Source organism: Saccostrea cucullata, unplaced genomic scaffold, assembly GCF_032062105.1.
Source record: "Saccostrea cucullata isolate Sc308-1 unplaced genomic scaffold, CSIRO_AGI_Scuc_v1 ctg208, whole genome shotgun sequence".
NCBI lineage: Eukaryota > Metazoa > Mollusca > Bivalvia > Ostreida > Ostreidae > Saccostrea > Saccostrea cuccullata.
The window spans coordinates 152,852-174,481 of NW_026930701.1; the positions used below are offsets into that span (position 1 = coordinate 152,852).

Below are 21,630 nucleotides of genomic sequence, written 5' to 3' on the forward strand. Positions count from 1 at the left end.
GCTTTGCTGTTTTCAAGAAGATTTTTATGCATTTTTCCTAACTTATGTACATGTATTTCTAGGTAAAATGTTATTACACTTTGAAACTCCACATTCTACCCCTTCTCTACCCCGTAGGTTAGGATATAACAACTAGAATCTATACTACTTGAAAATGATTTAAACTTAATTTAACACTACCTAAGGATGCTTTCATATAATATAGCTATAACTAATCATGGCTCTCCTGCTCTTAAGAAAGAAGGATATGGAGATAACGAACAGTATTCAGTCTCAAAGTCCATAAAACAATACAAAATAAGAGCAGAGCAAACATGGACCACAGAAACATCAGAGGTGGGATCAAGTGCCATGGAGGAGTGAGCATTTTATTTAAAGATTTTTTTAAGGTTTTACCTATGTATTCCTATTTTTAACTTTGATCAACCACTTTTGCCCAGCCAATTCCCCAAGGGGCATGATACGAACAACTGAAATCTACACTACCTAAGGATGCTTTCTAAATTTTTGACCTATCACTAATTTATTGTTTTACAAGAAGTTTTTTTTGTAAATTTCTATGTATTTCTATGTGAAACAGTGATACCTCATTCTAACGCAACCCTGTGCCGTAGTGCAAACTAAAAATTTAAAATCACACTGTCTAGTAGAATATTCTTGCGCAGGAATTTCATTTTTCGTGGCCGAGAGGTTCTTCAAGAGGAATTTCTTATAAGATATCATTATAATTTCACTAATTCATAAATATTTCCCCTTAGAATAAATTGTTTCCCCTTCATTTGAACAAACTTGAAACCCCTTCACGCAAGGATACTTTGTGTTTGGTTGAAAATGTCCCAGTGGTTCTTAAGAACAAGATGAAAATGTTAAAAATTTACGAAAATAACGACTATGACAATGACGACGACAGACAACCGGAAAATTTTAATCATTAAAGATAACCTCAGCCTTCAACTCGAGTGGCCTTTAAAAGAGCTAAAAATAAAAAAAATATCTATCTGAATTTCATTTAAGATAATCTACTATATTGATATACTAGTTTGCTATAGTACTTTTTTTTTAGTTAGGACCGATTTATGTATCTCCCTCTCCTAACCTTACCTCATCCTTCTCTGACGAAGGATGGATATAAAAAGATGGCTCCTGAGTAATTTACTCATGAGTTCAAACAGTAAATGAGAATACACTTTAGTAACGTGTATATCTTAGACCTTGGACAATGATTTGGATAGAATGAACGGTGTGAGATGCCAATTCCTCCAAGGCATCTGATGTTTAAGAGGTCCGTGTTTGTTCTGTTCATTGCTTTTTAGCTTGAATACTGTTCGTTTTCTCCATATGTTTCATTCAATGAAAAGGTACTATTAATATAACGTATTTGCTTTTACAATTATAATAAAATCATGAAGTGAACAATTCACGGAAAGAATTGTAACTTATCACTTCCACTCCCACTGTGACATTTACATGTGTTTTCTTGTACACTATAAAAAAAAGGAATCAAATGATTTTTTTCTACATATCTATCACATTCATAAGGTAACATTTAAAGAGACGCGGATTCAGCTGAAAGTTATTCTTTTTTTTCATTTTTTATGTTTCTAAATACTTAACCTAGGTTATTTTTTTCTTAAATGATTTTTAAAAATATGAATTTCAGTTGTTCAGATACATGACAGATTTAGAGCTCAAAACCTTTGCTATGTAAACAAGGCCCGTGTCATATTTGTGTTTACATAGGTTAGATATACTAATATATGTCCGTTCAAAGAAGATATTTTAAACAAAGAAGTTAATTCTAAATATGATGACATATTCTAGATATTTGCTGAATCTCTTATTGTTGAAAATATAGTTTCTGTATATAAACAAAAACAAGGAACGAGCCTTGTTTATATTATGAAGAATTTCATATTCTGTACCTTTTTTGTAAATGAACGAATGATATTTAATTTTTTGCTTATCGTTTCAATTGCGTTAATTAGGAATTGTAAACATTAAAAATGTTTTTTAAAACAATCAGTTGAAACTTTGTTCATGTCCCTTTAACAAAAATCAAAATATTATTAATTAGTATACAAAATAGCTAGCATTAAAGTGACCATGCATGTTTATATCTTGATTATTATTCAATTAAAGGACCAACAAAATACCAATTGATTTCTCAAATGTCCCTTTATAACTATGTCAAGGTTAACCTTAAATCAAAATAAAAACAAACGATCAGATATCACCTCAAGCACTGCATATTTCTAAACAAATGCTTGGAAAGAAAGCAGTCACATAAATCATTGTCGGGCATTTAAAAAGTAAACAAAAGTAAAAGATCGAGAAAAATCATTATCGATAACTTAACAAAATGTTATGTAATTTGTTGTGTGATGAAGCCCTATAATTAATTAAAAGAAGTCAGCTCAGCTCAAATCGAAAGCAATCAATAGCGGTAAAGGGGAAGATTAAAGATTGAAACCTTGATATAACAATTGACACACTGCCCTGTTTTTCTTGTTTTTTTTTTCTTTTTTCTTTTTCCTTCTTTTTGTGTTTTTGTTTTGCAAGTCTTAAATAAAAATCAAAGAGTCTGTCAATTGACTTGTTGGCTTTCTTGCATGATGGACTCTATTAAGCATTGAATTTTTCTAAAATATTACAGAAATTCCCACTGTAATTCATACATTATTCAACTAATGAAAAAATTAACTAACCAATCAGGATTTTCGCTTCTTCAGTCGATGGCAGAAGTTGACTAGTTGGTTAGAACCATCGTGCCGATACCAAAGGTTATCTCTACTTTTAACATTGTTTATATGTGAAAAGACCTTTTTTACTTTACTTCATTGTTTTATACGATACAAAAACTCGTTGCATATTATGTTTAATATTTTGATATTTTGCTAAAAACGGACGGATATGGTAATCTAACAACAAAGTTTCATTTTAAACATTATTACTTAAACTTTTCAATAGTCAACTTTCCTTATTTTTGCAGTAATATACCTTCATCGCCTACATTCGATTCGAAATTCAAAAGCATGCTCTACGTATGATTAATTTCTAAAACAAGGTAAGTTACTGACAAACGCTTTTATGAAACAAAACTTTCAACAATGTCGTATAAATCCATCATTTCGCATGTTTCATAGTCGATACAATGGCCTTGCCAGTAAATACAATTTATCATAAACTGAATTGGTGACTGGCGTTCTTCATACTCATTGTTAGGAGATCATCTACACATTGAATAGTCGTCAATTTCTTTCGATATATTTCCTGATCATGACAAGGAGCACACGGCGGGTGTGATCGGTCGACAGGGGATGCTCACTCCTCCATGGCCCCTGATCCCATCTTTGGTATTTTAGAGATCCCTGTTTGCTCTGTTCCATTATATGCATTGTTTAATAGGCTTTTGAGCTTTAGTACTGTTTGTTCTCTCAATATATTTCATCATTAAGATGTTATACTATGCGAGATATCCATAGCAATAGTTTCAATATTAAAAGCATCTGTTTGCATTTAGTAAAATTAAAGTTTTTTGCTTAAATTGCAACTAATTGTTCTTCAATCGACAGACACTTTGGCAGGTATATAAAACTTCTCGCATAATTATCACAACTAGAAAATCTTCGTTTGCCTATTGGTAAAACATGCTTAAATTTTGTTCTGGTACATTGTACCTGGGTTCCAATGATTTCAATGAATCTAACGATTTTGCTCTCGGTAATTAGTTGGGGCCTTAGCGAGAGCGATTGCTTCTCTTGATAATATTATGTCGCATAGAAGATTTGTAATTTCCCCAATCATAACACAATGACACAATTCTTTGCTCTTCAATCCTATTATCGCGTGCTCTGATGAAGCCATGAAATAAAGAACACGTTAATTATTGCCGCTGTCGCCGGAAATGACATCACTAAGACCTTTTTGTATTGTCGACAAGAAATCATCCGCATGTGCCCACGTATTAAATAAATTATAATTCTTGCCTATTTAGGTCAGAAAGTATTAAATTTTATTAAAGAACGTATAATTTAAAATAGTTTTAAAAATTCCTACATTTTTTAATTATAGAAAAGCTTTCGAAATTAAGCCTTATATTAAACCATTGATGATCAGTTTTTATTTAGAGATGAGATCAGAAAATTCTGAGGTAAAATTAGCATCCTCCTTTCCTACATAAAAATACTGGCGAAGTTTATGTTTATGTTTTACCAGGGGAAACCCTATATATCATGCATTTCCAATGTTGAAAATATACACTCTTTTCATTATTTAAACATCAAAATGAAATATTTGGTAAAATCCAAATATTATTAAAGTTGCTGAAGTCAAAGTTACAGATATATCATGATTAATGAGATGTATTAAATGTGGGGTTAAAGCCATGAAGTTTTCTTCTTTATATAATGAAACATAACAATAGATATATAATTTATAACGAATTAATGGTTAAGGTAGTGGTAAAGTTTAACCTGGTGGATTTTCTTATTTTTTAAATGTAACATAGCAATAAATGTAATTTAAAAATTATATTAAGGTAATTACACCCTCCTATGATGTCATAGGTTTTTGCAAAAACTGTAATTAGTTTAAATTTATACCTAATAGAACAATATCTTTTAGAAGAATGCTTTACAAAAGATGTAATGATAAATATTGTTTAGTAAAAGAATTTTAAAAATGCATATTTTCTTTATTTAATCAATTATTCAAACTTTTAAAAATGTTGACAAGGGCAATAATATACAATTATAGACTCTTTTGGTGTTGAATATGGTTTGTTATTCACCAGAAAAATATCAATATTGATATATTTCTGGTGAATAACAAACCATATTGAACACCAAAAGAGTCCATAATTGTTGTATTATATAGTCCGAATTTAAATAAATAAGACATTGAAGGCTGCACGACGGCACCATTTTCATTCATGAACTTTCGTTATTGAAAATTTTAAAAGACACACAGATTACAGTTTGTAACCTCCGTGTTTTCCTTTTCGAGTTTAGTTATGTGTAAGACGTCCAAATGTTTTAAAATAATTCTGCGATAGGTTTGTCTAACATTTTTCAGATACATAGCTGGCTTCAGCCGTTGCAAGCATTGTTTACAACGTTGATTGTGACGTCACAATGCTGCCACACGTGCACTGACTCTCCGATGAATACGGCCTCAAATCCGGTGAATATGTTATAAACTGTTTGCGCTTGTATAGATTATATTAGGACTATGAATAAACTATATAATAACTCCTCCTAAGGTCTCTTCATTCAGGCATTTGCTATATTGTACTTCTAATATAAAATAGTTTCCCTGATACTCACAGTTCAAAAGTATTTTATAAGCTTAAGTAGTAAGTATTTAGGAACATTCAGCATCAGAATTATGCTTTTTAACCAGTTTTTAAATAACATGGTGACCAATACATTTTTTGCAATAATTGAAAAATGTAAAGAATATAAAAAGAAAATAAATGCAGTTTTTGTACTTTGAACCATTAAAATTGTGAGGGTGGAAACACCTTAAACTTATCTAAATATTTTAGGTTTAAGCCCAGGGGCTTTATTGCTTATATAATTTAACATAGCTATAAATATAATAATTTATAACTAAGCAAAATATTTTCAGGTTTAAGCCCGAGGGTTTACTTGCTTAAACAATTTATCATAGTTATATTGATTCATTGTATATTGTTTTAATGTCCCTTTCGTTAATTTTTCGTACCAGCACCTAGAGTAACACAGGGCCTCGGTTTTTACGGTCTCATCCGAAGAACCGGTTTCTACTCTACGTCCTACAGTAGGATTCAAACCAGCAACGTAAGGATCCATTCCTTATTTCGCGACTCTAGAGCAGACGCTCTTCGCCTAGCCACTGCACCACGCGTATGACTAACATACAATGTAGCTATAGCTATGATTATCTACATAGTTATAGATATAGGCTTCATTTATAAAGAAATAAATATTGCTAGGTTTAAAGTTCATTACCCTCTGCACACGCATATAAAATGTTGCTTGAACCTCAATGATTTTCTACACAAATGTATTTTATAAGCAAAATACAAACAATTATAGCATAGCCTACGGGGCAAATCGGATAAAAAAGACACTTCAACTTGCCAAATCTTTAAAGGAATAATAGACATTAATGTCATTAAGAGTTATCTCTCTTATCAGAGTATCGATGAACCTTAAGCTGTTGTGTATTCTTACTTGGTCTCCTGATTATGTTAAGTTCTGAATCACTGTGACAATGGAGCTGCAGTCGTAAGTATTCAGAAATGGCCTCGGTACTTCCCGGTACGGCCTCTGTCGTCAGACTAGAAGCATCCATAGCTTAACGGTATCCTTTATCTATAGAAGTGAACACTTTGTCCTATTCCTTTTCTAAATAACTTCAAGAATGCCATTTTTTTAATGTTCACAGCAAGACGTTGCTTCCCTTTCCTAACACTGGTAATGGAAAAGAAAAAATGACAATGTTCGCTCGGTCAGCGAAGTTCAACAATAATTATTATATGTCAATATCGTATAATTCATGAATTCCATTATCAAGATGTTCCATTCACTGTTTCCGAATATTTTCTTTTACTTTGAAGATTTCTGTTCCTTGGTCTGTCTTATCCACACGGTGAATATTGGGGTTCGCGTTTTAATCCTCAAAGCATAGAAATTACATTTATGCTTCTTTTATGTCATACGATCAAATTTTAACATAATAATAAGAAAACCAATGAAGTTTCTTCGAGGTTGTTTCTTTTAACATAAGAAGTCCGTTTGTATATAACAGCTAGTTAGTATTCTTCACACTGAAGTCCCCGGCGCTCTGGATCCCTCGATCTTTCTCTCTTGATCAATGATGTCATCTAAAAAATTACAAGAGAATATTTAGTTCCTTGAAGAGATGAATCTGACAAATGTTTCTCTTTGGTCCATCCGTCATTCCAAAGAGCAGGATGACAGAACCCTGTTAACGTTATGCTAAGAGATACCGGACGTTGACATGTTCCTAGGTCTTATTATTGGAGGCATTATATAAGTAAATCGGGAACACCAAAACAGATTGAATCTTAATCGTCCAATCTTCTAGTCACCAAGTACAACGTTCTTGGCTTTTTGCTTTGTTGACAATCAATTTGTTTCATATATTGATTCTTGGGAGTATAAGTAACAAATCATCTCTGTTATAATCTAAGACTGACTTTGAGTTTTTTTTATGATTTATAAAACTTAACCCACAAAAGATTATAACTTCATAAATTTACACATTTGAATTTCAAATGTAAGGGAAAAAAATGAAATTCGAGCACAGTTGTAAACCTTTTCCAAATCCAAATTTTGAAGTTTAACTGATGTTAAAAAGATATTTCTTAAATTTAATCCTTGACGTTATAAGCTTTTAAACATCTTAACAAGTAGCTACAATTATTATTCATTTTAATAAATGGTCCCATCTTTTTGATTACTAATATGGATCATAACCAATATATTGCTAAAATGGTCAAAATAAGAACTAAATAATTCCGACATGCCAACCGAAAGGAGGTTGTTGATATCACTGTAATGTCAATGAAGAAAGATTAAGATAATGGAAAGTGCCCGGTATAAAATAAATCTGAAAACAATACAAATCTATGAAAAGTGTATAAACAGGGACAACTGGAAATTAAAGATACGGGATCAGGTCCCTTAGAGCATCCCCTGTCGATATTAATTTCACGTTTATAAACATGTCAACACCTACCATTGATGCCATGAACGTCAAGTTGCTGACACCCGAAATAATTTTCAAAGGTAAAATGTCACTTGTAAAAAATAAGTTGAATAAAAACCACATCCTTTACATCTCGGATGTAAACTAATAGGTTATATTATTGGTGGTTATGATCCATATTAGTAATCAAAAAGATGGGACCATTTATTGAAATGAATAATGTCTGTAGCTACCTATATCACTAGGTCGCATCAGCTGCTGGGGTTTTGTAGTTTGTACAGATTTTGACAAAGGAATGTTTCATCTACCTGATCAATATATGAGACTGAGAGCGGATGTGTCTGGTCAACAGGGGTTACTTCCTCGATCTAGGCACCGGATCCCACCACTGGGATTTTCATAGATCCATGTTGTATGACCACCTTGTATTGTTTTAAATCATATTTAATATATTACTGCTATTATCTTCAAATTTTTCAAATCATTTTCACCGATAGACGTTCATAGTAAGGAATAAAATGTAATTAGTTTACCAGCTAAAAAGCTTTTATGGAAATAGATCCAATATTGATTGATTGATATTGTATATTGTTTAATGCCCCTCTTAAGAATTTTTCGCTTACATGGAGACGTACGCCACCACTTGCCGGTGGAAAGCTGCAAATTTTGTCCTATACTCGGCACACAAAATCATTAAGCAGAACGGAGTCTATGGAATATACTATAATAATTAAATCCGTATAAAGTTCTTTACAGTTTCTCAGAATGTGAAATAATTCTACTCACCAATACATGTTTACAGGAAAGTTACTCTATGCATATAATAGTAATTATCCCTCACATTCTACATTCTGATGAATTAAGAAAAAAAGAACAGGGAAAAACATGGCTGATCTTGACCAGAATAGAACTGGCCAATCCTCACCAAACAATCCTTAACAGATTTAAAATTAGGAGAGCGTTGTTCCTCTATAAGTGTGTGAGGCTTAAGGAGCGATAGAAGAAAATAATCAATGTAAAAACTGCAGGTTTTGATGAACATAGAAAGAAAATGAAATGAAGCAAAGTGTAATGAGATTTGTAAAATTGAAATCGCGGCTAACCGATTTGTAAGAGGATTTCAGTACCAGTCTAAACCCTTTATATACTTAGAGAGGTGGGAAATTTAGAGTGGACGCACAACATAATTAAATGAAAGCTTTTACTTTAAATCTACTTGATGCGTTATACAACTTGAAATTAAAATAAGTTATTAATATCAGATAATTACTACTGACTCCATTATAAGAGTACATTCGTCTAAAATATATTAACTTTTATATACTTTTCCAGGGGATTTCTTTGCAATTTAACGACTATAAGCTAAACGAAAACTATTGAAGGATTAATAATAGCAGTTATTTACATTAAGATCAGACGACACGTTCCTAAAATTAATTTTTTGTATTCCTAAAATTGGTATTATATAATAAATTGTTCATATTTGACATTTTCTTCTGATTTCTACATTGTTTTCAAATTGTTTTTAAATATTAGTACACAAAAATTGTGATATTGGACCATTCATCATATTACCCATAAGGGTTTTATAAGAAATATGACCCTGTGGTATCTTGTCCAAATGCCTGGTAACTGGTCAGGTGCACTATTTTAAGAAGAAACTTGTTTTAAGTATAAATTATCTATTTTTGAGAAACGTGTCGTATGACCTTAATGAATGAAAACGTTTCTTCCTTTTAAATATAGTTTTGATATTTGCCTTGTTAGCAAGAAAAATCTTTAGATATTTTATGTGGCTCTACAAGGCTTTGTATCAAGTTTTAGCAAGCAGAATTTTGACAAACGTTTATTACAGCTCAAAATAATGAATTAATTTTGTGGTTCCACAATGTTATATGTTAAGAATTAAAGTTTTGAAAAACAAAACTTTTAATCGTTATTAGCGGATCTTTTTTGTATTTATATGAAGCAGAATTTGAGCAAAATCTTATGCGTGAAAAGAAGAAAACATTCACTGTGGCCTTCAACATTTAGATATATCTACGACCTATTGTCAATTAACAATAGTTATTTCCATTCCTACGTCGATACGATATATCCTAGTGAGTTTGAGATAAAAGATACAGCAGAGTCTGACACATCTGTATCATACTTGTGTATGTTACTTGAAAAAGACGTTAATGGTAATCCTATAATCAAGCTATATGATAAACGTCATGACTTTACCTTTTCTATCGTCAACTTCCCTTACTTATGCAGGAATATACCTTCATCACCTGCTTATGGCGTTTATATATCTCAGTTGATTTGATACGCAAGAACATGCTCCACGTATGAACATTTTCTAAAACGAAGTAAATTATTGACAAACAAGTTGATGATACAAGAATATCAACAGTCTTGTTTAAACTTATCATTTCTTAAGTTCTTTGGTCGATACAATGACCTTGTCAGCAAATAAAATTTATCACAGAGTCAAATGCTGACTGCGATTTTCATACTAATTGTTAGTCTATTATTTATACACTGAATTGACCACGGATTTTTCCGATATTTACCGAACATGACAAGGAGAACACGGCGGACATGACTGGTCAGCAGGGGATGCTCACTCCTCGATGGCACTTGATCCCACCTCTTATGTTTTAGAGGTCCGTGTTTGCTCTGCTCCTATTTTGTATTGTTTTATGGCCTTTGATATTAAATATTGTTCGTTATCTCCATATCCTTCACATAAAAATTTCATGGTATTGAGGCATGTTCAATTATAAAATGAATACAATTATTCAAAGTATACTAGAATATTGTCATGTATTTTCCTACCTGTATGTTTAAAACAGATGCATTTGTAAACTGTGTAACTATAATATTTCATGTACATTTTAACAATACCTTTAATTTTTAACTCATAATACAAGGGTGTTAATCAGAACTCTTGCTAATTGATACCAAGCTTCAATCAATTCTAAACAGCAATGGCGTGTCAAACCAGAAAATTGTATGAAGAACATCCATTCTATTTACTGACTATTAGCTTTTAATTTCCTGAAATGAAAGTCACCATTCACAACAGACCGACTCGTGAAGTGAACTAAGGATGGGGTCTTTTTATTGTCACGCGTTTCAGCAGCATCAACTCTAGATTGATCATCACATTGACCAGGCAGCCCGCCGTGTAACTATTCGCTAGATCACTCTGGTAAAAGCTAGAATTATAGAAAAGCCTAAGTTACCTCTGTCTTAGAAATCAAATTCAAAAGATGGGAAATGAGAATAGTGGTGTGTACTGCATACTAAATATTAAGGTTTGACTTATAATAGAAAAGTATTTGTATAGATATTCCCACTGGGATTACAAATATAACATCATTTAACATGAAAATTATTTTTAGGAAATACAATTTATTCTTAACTGACATTAAACAATGCTGTTCTGCTTTTAAAGGAATATGGTCTATCATAGAAATATGCATTCTCCTATTTTGTTTTTATATTGATTATTTTATTTATTAAATTATTTATATATTAATTTATATATTTAATTGTATGACAAAGAGGGCCATCTTTAATATTACAAAGAAAACTATATTTAGCGAAAAGTGAAATCTACACTTTTCCTTAGAACTATCCAAGATATCACTGAGAAGCCCAATGAAAAAACAAATCTTTTATAATCTTTTTCTTATGTTTTGAGGGTTAGTCTTTGTACTCAATGCGAAGAAAAAAAAACAGTTGAATTTATAAAGAATGATACAAAATACAAAGCTGTTATATATATGAGGAATTCAGTTATAGTCAAATGTATAGAAAGAAAAACTGAGAACGTTTTAATAAAGACACTTCAAGTCACAAGACGCCATCTATAATTCAAGTCTAATGACATTGTCATCGTAGTCTCCTAAACGTTTTACTTAGTATGGCAGATTTATCCCTCTAGAATTTGTTTAAAGCTTCTCAGCAAATAAGATGGGATCAGAAGTCAATATTTACATTAATGTATTTATGTAATTTTTATACCAAAGTATAGAAAATAACTGTTTTAAAATAAAACCGTAATGAGCGATCCAAATCTCTGACGAATTACGCAGTATTTTATGTCAGACAAACCGACCGGAGTACAATCCCTTTATAGACAAGTGTTCATTGAAACAAACGGGGGAAATCATGTACTTTTTAATCGCAAATATGCTGAATCTAGACTAGTGTATGATTGCCAAAAAAGACATCTAAGGAAGAATAGAACTGATATCTTATTTTACTGGTTTTGTTAGCAAATAAAACTTAAACCTATTAACTAATGTTATAAAATACGCATAGGTTATCTAGAAATTCGTGATTATTATCTATGATTCCAATACATAAAAAATTAGGAACTGGATGTGTACAATATTGTATAGAAATAGTGTGTTACATTACGTTTGACAAAATATGTAATTATATTTGTAACAGTGCATGGAACAAAATTTGTAACAATATATTTATCAATATGTATTTCATTGGTTTCACAATATGTGTAACAATTTGTATAACAATATGTGTAACAGTTTTTGTAATAATATGCGTAATAGTTTGTGTAACAATATTCATAACAGTATGCCGTTTTCACTTCTACATTGTAGGTGGAAGTTCCGATTCCCAGTTTATTTTAAACACAATAAAATATGTTAGGAGTATAGAACGTGTGCAATATTTATAAAGATTGACTCAGAGTGTAAAAATGCAAAATGCAGATTAAATTGAAATATTTAATTTATTTTATCATATAATTAATGTAGAACGTTAAAAGTCATTCTGAACAAATATGAATTAGGTTCAGGGAGTCGTACACTAAATGAGAGACATTCTATTTTTGTGTCTAATTTTTGGTGCATGTATGATCAGCGGTTAAGCATGAAAGTACATTTCTCAAAACAGAAAATACACGTGCTTATCTATAGACATTGTAATGAAAAGCAGATTTCAAAATATTGATTTATCAATGATTAAATGTTTTCACCTTAGGGGTGCTTAACTGAATATTAACTAAAATCTTCCCTTCAAAGGTTTTACAGGCAATTAGCCTGTCCCGACGCCGAGCAAACTTTAATTTGTAGTTATCGTTTTCACTTCAGTTAATAAATTGAATTAGTCGTGTTTATACTTAGCCGAAAGTCGCCAGGTTGGTAAATCTACGCTTAGAAGCGAATGGCTAATACCACATTGCAATGTTCATTTGCCCTTAAATCTTATCAAAAATAGGGAGAAAATGCACTTCTAAATTAAATATACATGAAATACAGGGTCATTTTCCGATTTTATGCAATGTTTAAGACCAAAGCCTATTTTTGTTCATGAGAATATATATAATCCATTGAAAGAAGGCCAAAATAAGAAAATTTAGGTTTAATATATATGTACATAGTTTGTGTTGGTTTTCAATTGGATTATCATAAAATACGATGACAATCCTCGGCCCCAAATATCCTTAAGTTGTCATACAAAAGTTATATTAAAAATGTCTTTGAAATCTCCTAAAGTTTTTCTGTTTGATATCATTTAGAAAGTAATGCAAAGGAGAAGATTATTTGCGCAGGTAAAATTTGACTTAGATGATGTTTTAGTACATTGGAGCTCAGGTGAACCTTTCTTATCATCCGTCTGTCTGTCTAGCGTTTGTCCACCCGTCTGTCTGTCTAGCGTTTGTCCACCCGTCTGTCTGTAAACTTTCACATTTTAAACTTCTACTCGAGACCAATTGGCCAATTAAAACAAAACTTTGTACACTGTACAAAGCACCCTTGGGTAAAGGAGAATGAAAAAAAGAAGAGACAAGCACAATTAAGAAAACACACAATTAGGTAGAGGTTATCTAAAAATATTCTTCTTCAGCACATTTAGGCCAGAAAACATGAAACTTATGTGGAAGCACTCCCAGGCAGTGCAGATTCTAAATTGTACAATTCATAACCCCCGGGGTATGGTGGGGGGCTACAATAGGAAATTTAAAATTAACATTGAAACATTTCAGAAAAATCTTTTAAAATCTTCCTCTCAAGAACTATTGGGCCAGAAAAGCTGAACTTTATCTGGAAGCATCCCGGGGTGGTGCATATTCTAAATTGTCCAGATCTTGACTTCCAGGGTAAGGGTGGGGCCATAAAGGTATTACAAGGGGGGTAATCTGGTGAACAGCATGACCAGAGTTCCTAGGTGATTCTTGTGGCTTATTAGCTTATTGTTTCGTTTTTCTGTTATGTATTTTTCTTAATTTATTGATATGTCGTAAAGCTCACGATTTTTATAACGTTGTTTCTTCTTTTTAAACCATAAAACTTCTTCTAGTCCCTTTCCTTGTAGCCTTGTTTTCATTCTTCTTATTAGAGTTGCATATTGAGCCACACATTCTGCCCAGCAAAACTGGTTTAAGTTTTAAATGTACTAAAATATTCAACCTCAAAATTGTATTTCTTTTTCTGATGCGCATAGAAAACCTACAAGATTTAGCCGAGCAGCGCCTTGCCTATTCATCCATTTGAATATAACTTCTGCAAATGATACCATGATTAACCAAATTTCAATTACAAGTATTACGGATAGGAATTATGTGTACATTATTTAATTTTTAGAATATAGAAAAGTCATTTAAGGCTTCAACCAAAACTGCAAAAGCATCAAACTCTTTAAACATGATAAACATAATACTAAAACTTTTTTTTCATTCTGAACTAAATGAATACACTTCAATGAAAAAATAATATTACAATTTACTAATAATTCATAAAACAACATTAACGTTTTTCTTTTCTTGAACATGGGTTGGGGCGTCATGTTACAAATGTATTTGATGGTAACTTGTTTGCGATAACGGCCTTTAAATTCGTATTCAAAAAAGTGTCTTAAGTACATAATGGCTACCTTTCTAAAAGGTCAAGAGACTTACAGTCGGTTCAATTTTTACAATTCAATCGTTAAATATCTTAAGTCCGGAGTATATTAATACCCAACAAAAATTTCAATAGTTTAAGCCCTTAACTAGTGACCATCGATTCGGGGTATCCACTCGAGCTTATGCTCATTATACCATGTACCCTTTACAGTGCTGATATCCTACATAAATGTACTGAATGTACTTATGATGACCGAAGTGAGCATGAGTTCTTACTACTACAAACAATTTTAAAGAATCGTCTGTCAGTTCTATTTGGTTTTATTTTTATTTTTCTTCTCTATAAAAAACTACCGTGTTAAATTTAGATTTACTACATTAGTGGAATTTTGTATTTATCTCTATTCACTAATTCAAAATTTATCACAAGCTAATCTACAAGAAAATATTTCTTATTTTCATTTTTTTAAAAACAGGGTATACATGTGCCATGCAATTCAAAACTACTAGGCTTAAATGATCTTTGTTTTAGATTGATATATGCCAGTGAGGACCGTTTCATTTTATTAATATGCTCGGTACATATTACCATTCCCTCTAACATATCAAAACATGTTTCCCTATTGCTGGCAATATTGACATTTTAGTTCCCGCTTCAAATTCGTCTGTGCGTCCGTCATAAAAATTTTAACCTTTGTCAAAACTTTTGAACGAGAAGAGACAGGATTTTCATATTTCATATGTGCATTACACTAAAACACAGAGAGCAGGAGGCCACAATTCTTTTGTTGTGGTTTGTATTTAGCGAATTTACATGCAGTCAAACCTTCTTATCCTGTTTATTTTTATACCTGCTGACTTACCATGCTTACGTGTACTTTCATTGAAGAAATATGAATGCGCCTTGTGACTACACAGTCAAGTACTTTGATTTTGTCATGTTTAAAAGGTGAAGAAAAAAAAAGATAAAATATATGATAGAAAAAATGAGGCATGTTTAAAAGGTGAAAAGAAAATGAAATATAAATGATAAAAAATCACACTTAAATAAACCCTCACTCAGTCACTGTCATACTTGTAAAAAAAAAAAGTTAAATAAAGAGGAAAAAATGACAATGTTATTCACTTGGTAATATTTCAGAAGCCACTGGAAGTGATAAATGAAAGTTCAAATTCAAAGACAGAAACAAAAATAGATCTGTCTGCCAGTTTTTCCATTCGTACATCTGTAAACTTTTCATATTTTCAACTTTTCAAAAGACTCTAAATGTCGAGACCGGTCCTTCAGGTGAGACCGTATAAACAAAGATCCTGTGTAGCAGTAGGTGCTGGCACGAAAAAGATCCTTCACTGCTCAATGGCCCTAATTATTCATGACGAATGGGAATTACATGTTTATTCTTTATTTAGAAAATAAAAATGCCAATACATGTACACACATCAAACTTTTTGAACAGGATAAACATGATACAACAACATTATTTTTTTTCCAATCTGAAGTAATACACTTCAATGAAAAAATAATATTGCTGACAATTCATAAACATCATTAAACGTGTTTCTAAAACATGGGTTTGGACGTCAGATACATATTATACTGACACGCAAAAGAAACGCAACACCCTACTTTATGGGGAAGTACAGTGTAATTATGTAAAGTAAAGAATTTTGTATCTTAAAATTATGAATATCTTCAATTTCGTAAACATCGGTAATTTAACGGTTGAACGATTTCCATACCATACCGGAAATCAAGTTTGAGTCTGCTTTACAGAAATCAAAAATTGCATGTTTAACACAACATTTGGCAATATTATGGAGTTTTAAGGATTTTTTACTGTTCATCATAAGTAAAGCAAATTTCAAAAAATACTTGAAAATGGCTTATGTACGCATTTCCATTGCTCTAACTGGAAAATTTTAATGTAAAGGTTATGGAGAGTTGCTGATGCGAAATTTCACTACATTACGCCTCAACAGGGTCTTACGTACCAAATGCATTAAGGGCAGTCCTTGTACCGGAAGTCCAGGGGTGGCTACACTGCTCTCAGTTAGAGAAAATTCGACCTAATCATCTGAAAAACGGGCATTTAAAAATGCCAAAGAATAATTGATTCGTTCAGATCTCGATATCAATAAACCTATTGTATCATAGAAATTAAGCTGCAATTGTTGTTTAGGGCCGTCTTGCACGTTTTACTTGAATGGCTGGGAGGGGGGTGTTTTAACAATCATATTTTACTTAGTGAAGTAAACTGATAAACATTTAACATTTTTATCAAATCTCTTATGTTTTGAAAAGTGAGTTTAACAGTACTTTATTCGCTTTTGCAAATCGTAAGGAAAAAAAACCCATTTGTAGATTACTGCTTGTTGCGTTTCTTTTGCGTGTCAGTATATAAGTACATTTGATGGTAACATGTTTGCGATAACGGACTTTAAATTCGTATTCCAAAAAGTGATTAAAGTATATATACAGTGATGGCTACCTGTCTAAAAGGTCAAAAGTCTCGAAATTCGTTCTATTTTTACAATTTAATCGTTAAATATAGTCTTCAGTCCGAAGTATATTAATACCCAACAAAAACATTCAATAGTTTAAGCCCTTAACCAGTGACTGGCCATTCGTTTTATCCACTCGGCCTTAAGCTCATGATTCAATGTACCCTTAACAATGCTTACGTCTGACATTGTACAATGCGTCAATTTCTCCGGATATCTGAATTGTAAAGAGACAAAATAACGTTTAAAAAATTCTGTTTCCATGACTGACATTGTACATGTATTAAAAAATGTACTTGTTGTGACCACTTTGTTAACGAGACCTAACTACTACAAACAACTCTAAAGAATCGCCTGTCAGTTCTTTTAGGTTTTATCTTTATTTGTCTCGTTTAAAAGGAAATTATTTAGTCACTATAAAAGTCGAATTTTGCATTTACAGTGTAACTCTACCCACTTATTCAGTAATTTTCCCAATGCAGGCACGCTAATCTACCAAAATTATAATATATATATATCTAAATATTATTACTTTTTGGGAGTTGAACTATGTTCAATCTCCCATGGTCATCACGTATTTAACATGCGCAGTAATTTGTGTTGATTACATAGAGCCGAAAGCGAGGCTATTGTGTCGGCTGATTTACTCCGATGATATTCAACAGAAAACATGCATAAACATCCGCCACAAATAGTTCATGTCATTTTCTCCTGAATTGATCTAATTTTCATATTTTGAAATGTAAGTAAATGTAATAATGATAAAGTAATCTTACTTTGAATATTAGATTTCGTTCAAAGTAAAACTAGATTATAAAGAACCTCAAAAGTTTTTCGTAATGGAACTCATTTTTTGTGTGGCGTCATACACTGAAAAAGATACGATCGACAACTCTACATACTAACAGCAAGCGGTAAATCTAGTCGTCCCGACGCCCGACGGTCCCGGATTTTTAGCAATTTTTTTTTTTACCGGTACACAGAATTTATTCAAGCTTTTCATGAACATTTTCTTGGTTTAAATGAATTCATTAATGCATAAAAACTATAGGAAACATGCGTATCTATTACTTAATCAGCAGTATCACCTGCCAAAAGCGGTAAATCTAGTACTCTGTTATAAATGTTAAAACAAAAAAACGGACACTGATGTTTTCGTAAAATCATTTCGTAAAAACAACAAAATGAAGTTGTTTTTTTTTAATAAAAGGAAATTAAACCTCATTTACACACCAGATAACTCGTGCGCACACAAACTCTCACATATACCACTGTTTTTATGTTTGTCATTAAATATTTGTTTTAAACTTGGTATTGCTTTTTTCTTCACAATATTAAAAAAGATTAAGTTCTGACGTACTCCATGTACAATGTTCGTGTAATTGAAATACATTTATATTCACAGAGAAGTTTTATATAACAAACCTGTTAGCTCTTAAAAGGATGCTGTGTTAAAATCCATATTTTATCAACATTGATATTATTCCCGCGAAACTGAAATTTTCACAACACATGGGTAAAGGTGCCAAGGAAAAAATATCTTACAAATTTGAAGACTGTGAGCAGTGAATTATATAAATGATCAACCGCCTCTAATATGAATATAATAGCAGTGTCCATGTTTTGCAATGGGAAACCCAAAATATGTGTAGGATGGAAAAGTAATAGAAGATGCACAACGGCAATATGTAATAAAGATTCTATGAAAATTTCGTTCAGTAGTGTAAGAGGAGTTGCGGATAAGAGATGGGTATGCCTAAAGCGTAACAAACAGATAGACGGAAATCCAGATTAATAATACCCTCCCGCTTTTCAAGCAGGGGGTATAAAAAAGGACTAATGTAAGCAGGCAACAATATGGTCCCTGCATTTTTTTGCTATTCAATGTCTCTGAATTCTCAAGATTTTTGCAACTCAAAAAATCTGAAACAGTTGTGTGTATTTGAAATAATAATATTGTTCATTCACTTAACCTCCCGATCAAAGATTTTATTTAACATCACGTTCAACTCCCATGAGTGCTTTCAGTAATTTGATTTTAATGGGTAATGTGCCATGCAATTGAAACAGTTACTAGACTTAAATAATCTTTTTTTCTTTTGATATATGCAAGTGAGAATCGTTTCATTTTATTAATATGCTCGGTACATATAACCATCCCCTCTAAGATCCTACGGTCATTATCAAAACATTTTCCCTATTGCTGGCAATATTGACATTTTAGTCCCCGCTTCGCATTCGTCTGTGCGTTCGTCATAAAAACTTGAACCTTTGTCATAACTTTTGAAAGAGAAGAGACAGAACTTTCATATTTCATATGTGCATTACCACTAAGATACTGAAAGCGGGAGGCCACAATTCTTTGTAATGATTTGTATTTAGCGAATTTACATTCAGTCAAACCTTCTTATCCCGTTTATTTTTATACCTGCTGACTTACGTGTGCTTTCAACATGTTCAATGAAGAAATATGAATGCGTCTTGTGATTACACAAGTACTTTGATTTTGTCATGTTTAAAAGATGAAGAAAAAAAGATGAAATATATGATAGAAAAAATCAGGCATGTTTTAAAGGTGAAAAGAAAATGAAATATATGAAGAAAAAAATCAGGCATGTTTAAAGGATGAGAAGAAAATGAAATATATGTCACACAGTGATAAAATAATCACACTAAAATAAATCTTCACCGTCATACTTGTAAAAAAAAATATTACGGAAAAAAGACAATGTTATTTGTATAATTTCAAAAGCCATTGGAGTGATAATTAAAGGTTCAAATTCAAAGACAGAAACAGATATCAGTGATGTACGAAGACTGTCATGAAAACTAGGCCATTTACATTAGGGACCTCTAAGAATCGCACTCTCTGTGTTTATACTAAATTTTATCTCAATCTTCTCAAGAATTTGTAATCATTTATGTATCTTAATTAGGTAATAAAAAATGTGAGCCAAGCATCGTCTAAAGGCATGTTAAGGAAAGACGGGGTGGGGATGTTAAATTCCTAACTAGGGTACAGGTGAATCTTTCTGTAGAAATCTTAGGAAAATGCACTTTAAGATTTCAAAATTGATTCGTGTAAAACGTTACCTAAAAATTCTTAACATCATCTGTTCTTTGTTAAATTCTTGTCCATTAATTAAAAATATTATATTTCGATGCAGTGTTCCTTTTTGTCCCCTGTAAACATTAGAGAACGCTAATATCACAAGAAAAAAAAAGTGCGTTAATTAACATTTTACTCTTTATAACTTCATGTTATTTACTAAGATATATTTCTTGAATCTTTAAAAGAAAAAAAAACAATTGCAATTAATGCGCAATAATTTCATAAACTAATAATACATAACAGGCCCATTAACATACGAGTATGAGTGTTTGCAATCACAATACATATACATATACATGTGCACCATAGTAATCAACTTAACATCAATTAAATTCTCGGGATTGTCAAGGCATTATGAAATGTTAATCTCTTTAATATTTCTAAATATGCTTATTTTTATAAATAAAAAAAAATGTTTGAACTTCAAGGTAGTTTCAAATCAAATTCTTTTGGGGTGGGGGTGGCTGAAAAAAAATGTTGCGTCATATTTGCAGGTTACCAACGATCATTTAGGGGGAAAGTAAAATTTCACTTACTAGTCAGAACGGATCAATCACACAGACACACGCTGTCCATTCGGATTCCCATTGAAAATCTACGGATATACCCTTCAATGTTGTTTTCAACGTATGAAAAAGGATGGAACTTTAAAAAAAAAATTACTAACTCATTCTAGCTTTGGCATTGGTCGATTTTGGCAGCTAGTCGAGGATTAGCGGCAATACACAGACAAGATATTTTATCGGTCAATTGCCAAAGAAAAGAGATCGGGCACAATTAAAGATTAGTTCGGCTTAGGATTCATAATAACTTGTTGTTGGGTAGTTGTAGGGTTTCCTATGTTTTTAATTTAACCTTATGATAGTAGGAGCACTGTTTTGTAATACAAACAGGGACACGCATTTATTTTGTTCTTTCCGAAAAACAATATAGTTTGTTTTTCCCATTTTCCAATATTTTTTTTCGTGCTTGTTAGTCGTGGTGGTGGCGGGAGGGGGGGGGGTGTTAAGACAGAATTTTAAAATAACTTCAACAACAACAAAAATCCTCATTTGCTTCATATAAATCTCTAATTTTGTGTGCGAATATTTTTTTATACTACACCGGTATATATTTCTTTTAATTTAAATGAATCTGCAGCTCGTTATTTCCAACATTTCTATGGTACAGCAAGAATGAATTCGATTTTTAACTACTTACATCAAAGAAATAAAAAAAATCTAATTAATGTATTTCTATTGTCAAAAGTAAACGGGTTTTTAAGTATCAGCATGTAAAAGAATAAGAAACTTAATATATATATATATATATATATATATATATATATATATATATATATATATATATATATATATATATATATATATATATTTAATCTTTTAAGGAGTTTAATGATAGTGTATAGTTTCATGAAATTCTGAATGATTTAATGTGT

The 21,630-nt window shown here is 31.6% G+C and overlaps 1 protein-coding gene across 1 annotated transcript in view; it reads right to left on the bottom strand.

Moving 5' to 3' along the window:
• Positions 1-20,786, bottom strand: part of LOC134229680 (corticotropin-releasing factor receptor 2-like) — a 34,689-nt gene extending 13,903 nt beyond the window's left edge. Inside the window, exons 1-2 of the mRNA XM_062711447.1 lie at positions 20,732-20,786; positions 6,216-6,868 (exon numbers count right to left, since the gene is read on the bottom strand). Of these exons, the coding sequence (XP_062567431.1) occupies positions 6,216-6,336 (121 nt within the window). The 5' untranslated portion in view covers positions 6,337-6,868; positions 20,732-20,786. The remainder of the gene's footprint in view (positions 1-6,215; positions 6,869-20,731) is intronic.
• Positions 20,787-21,630: the final 844 nt, after the last annotated feature.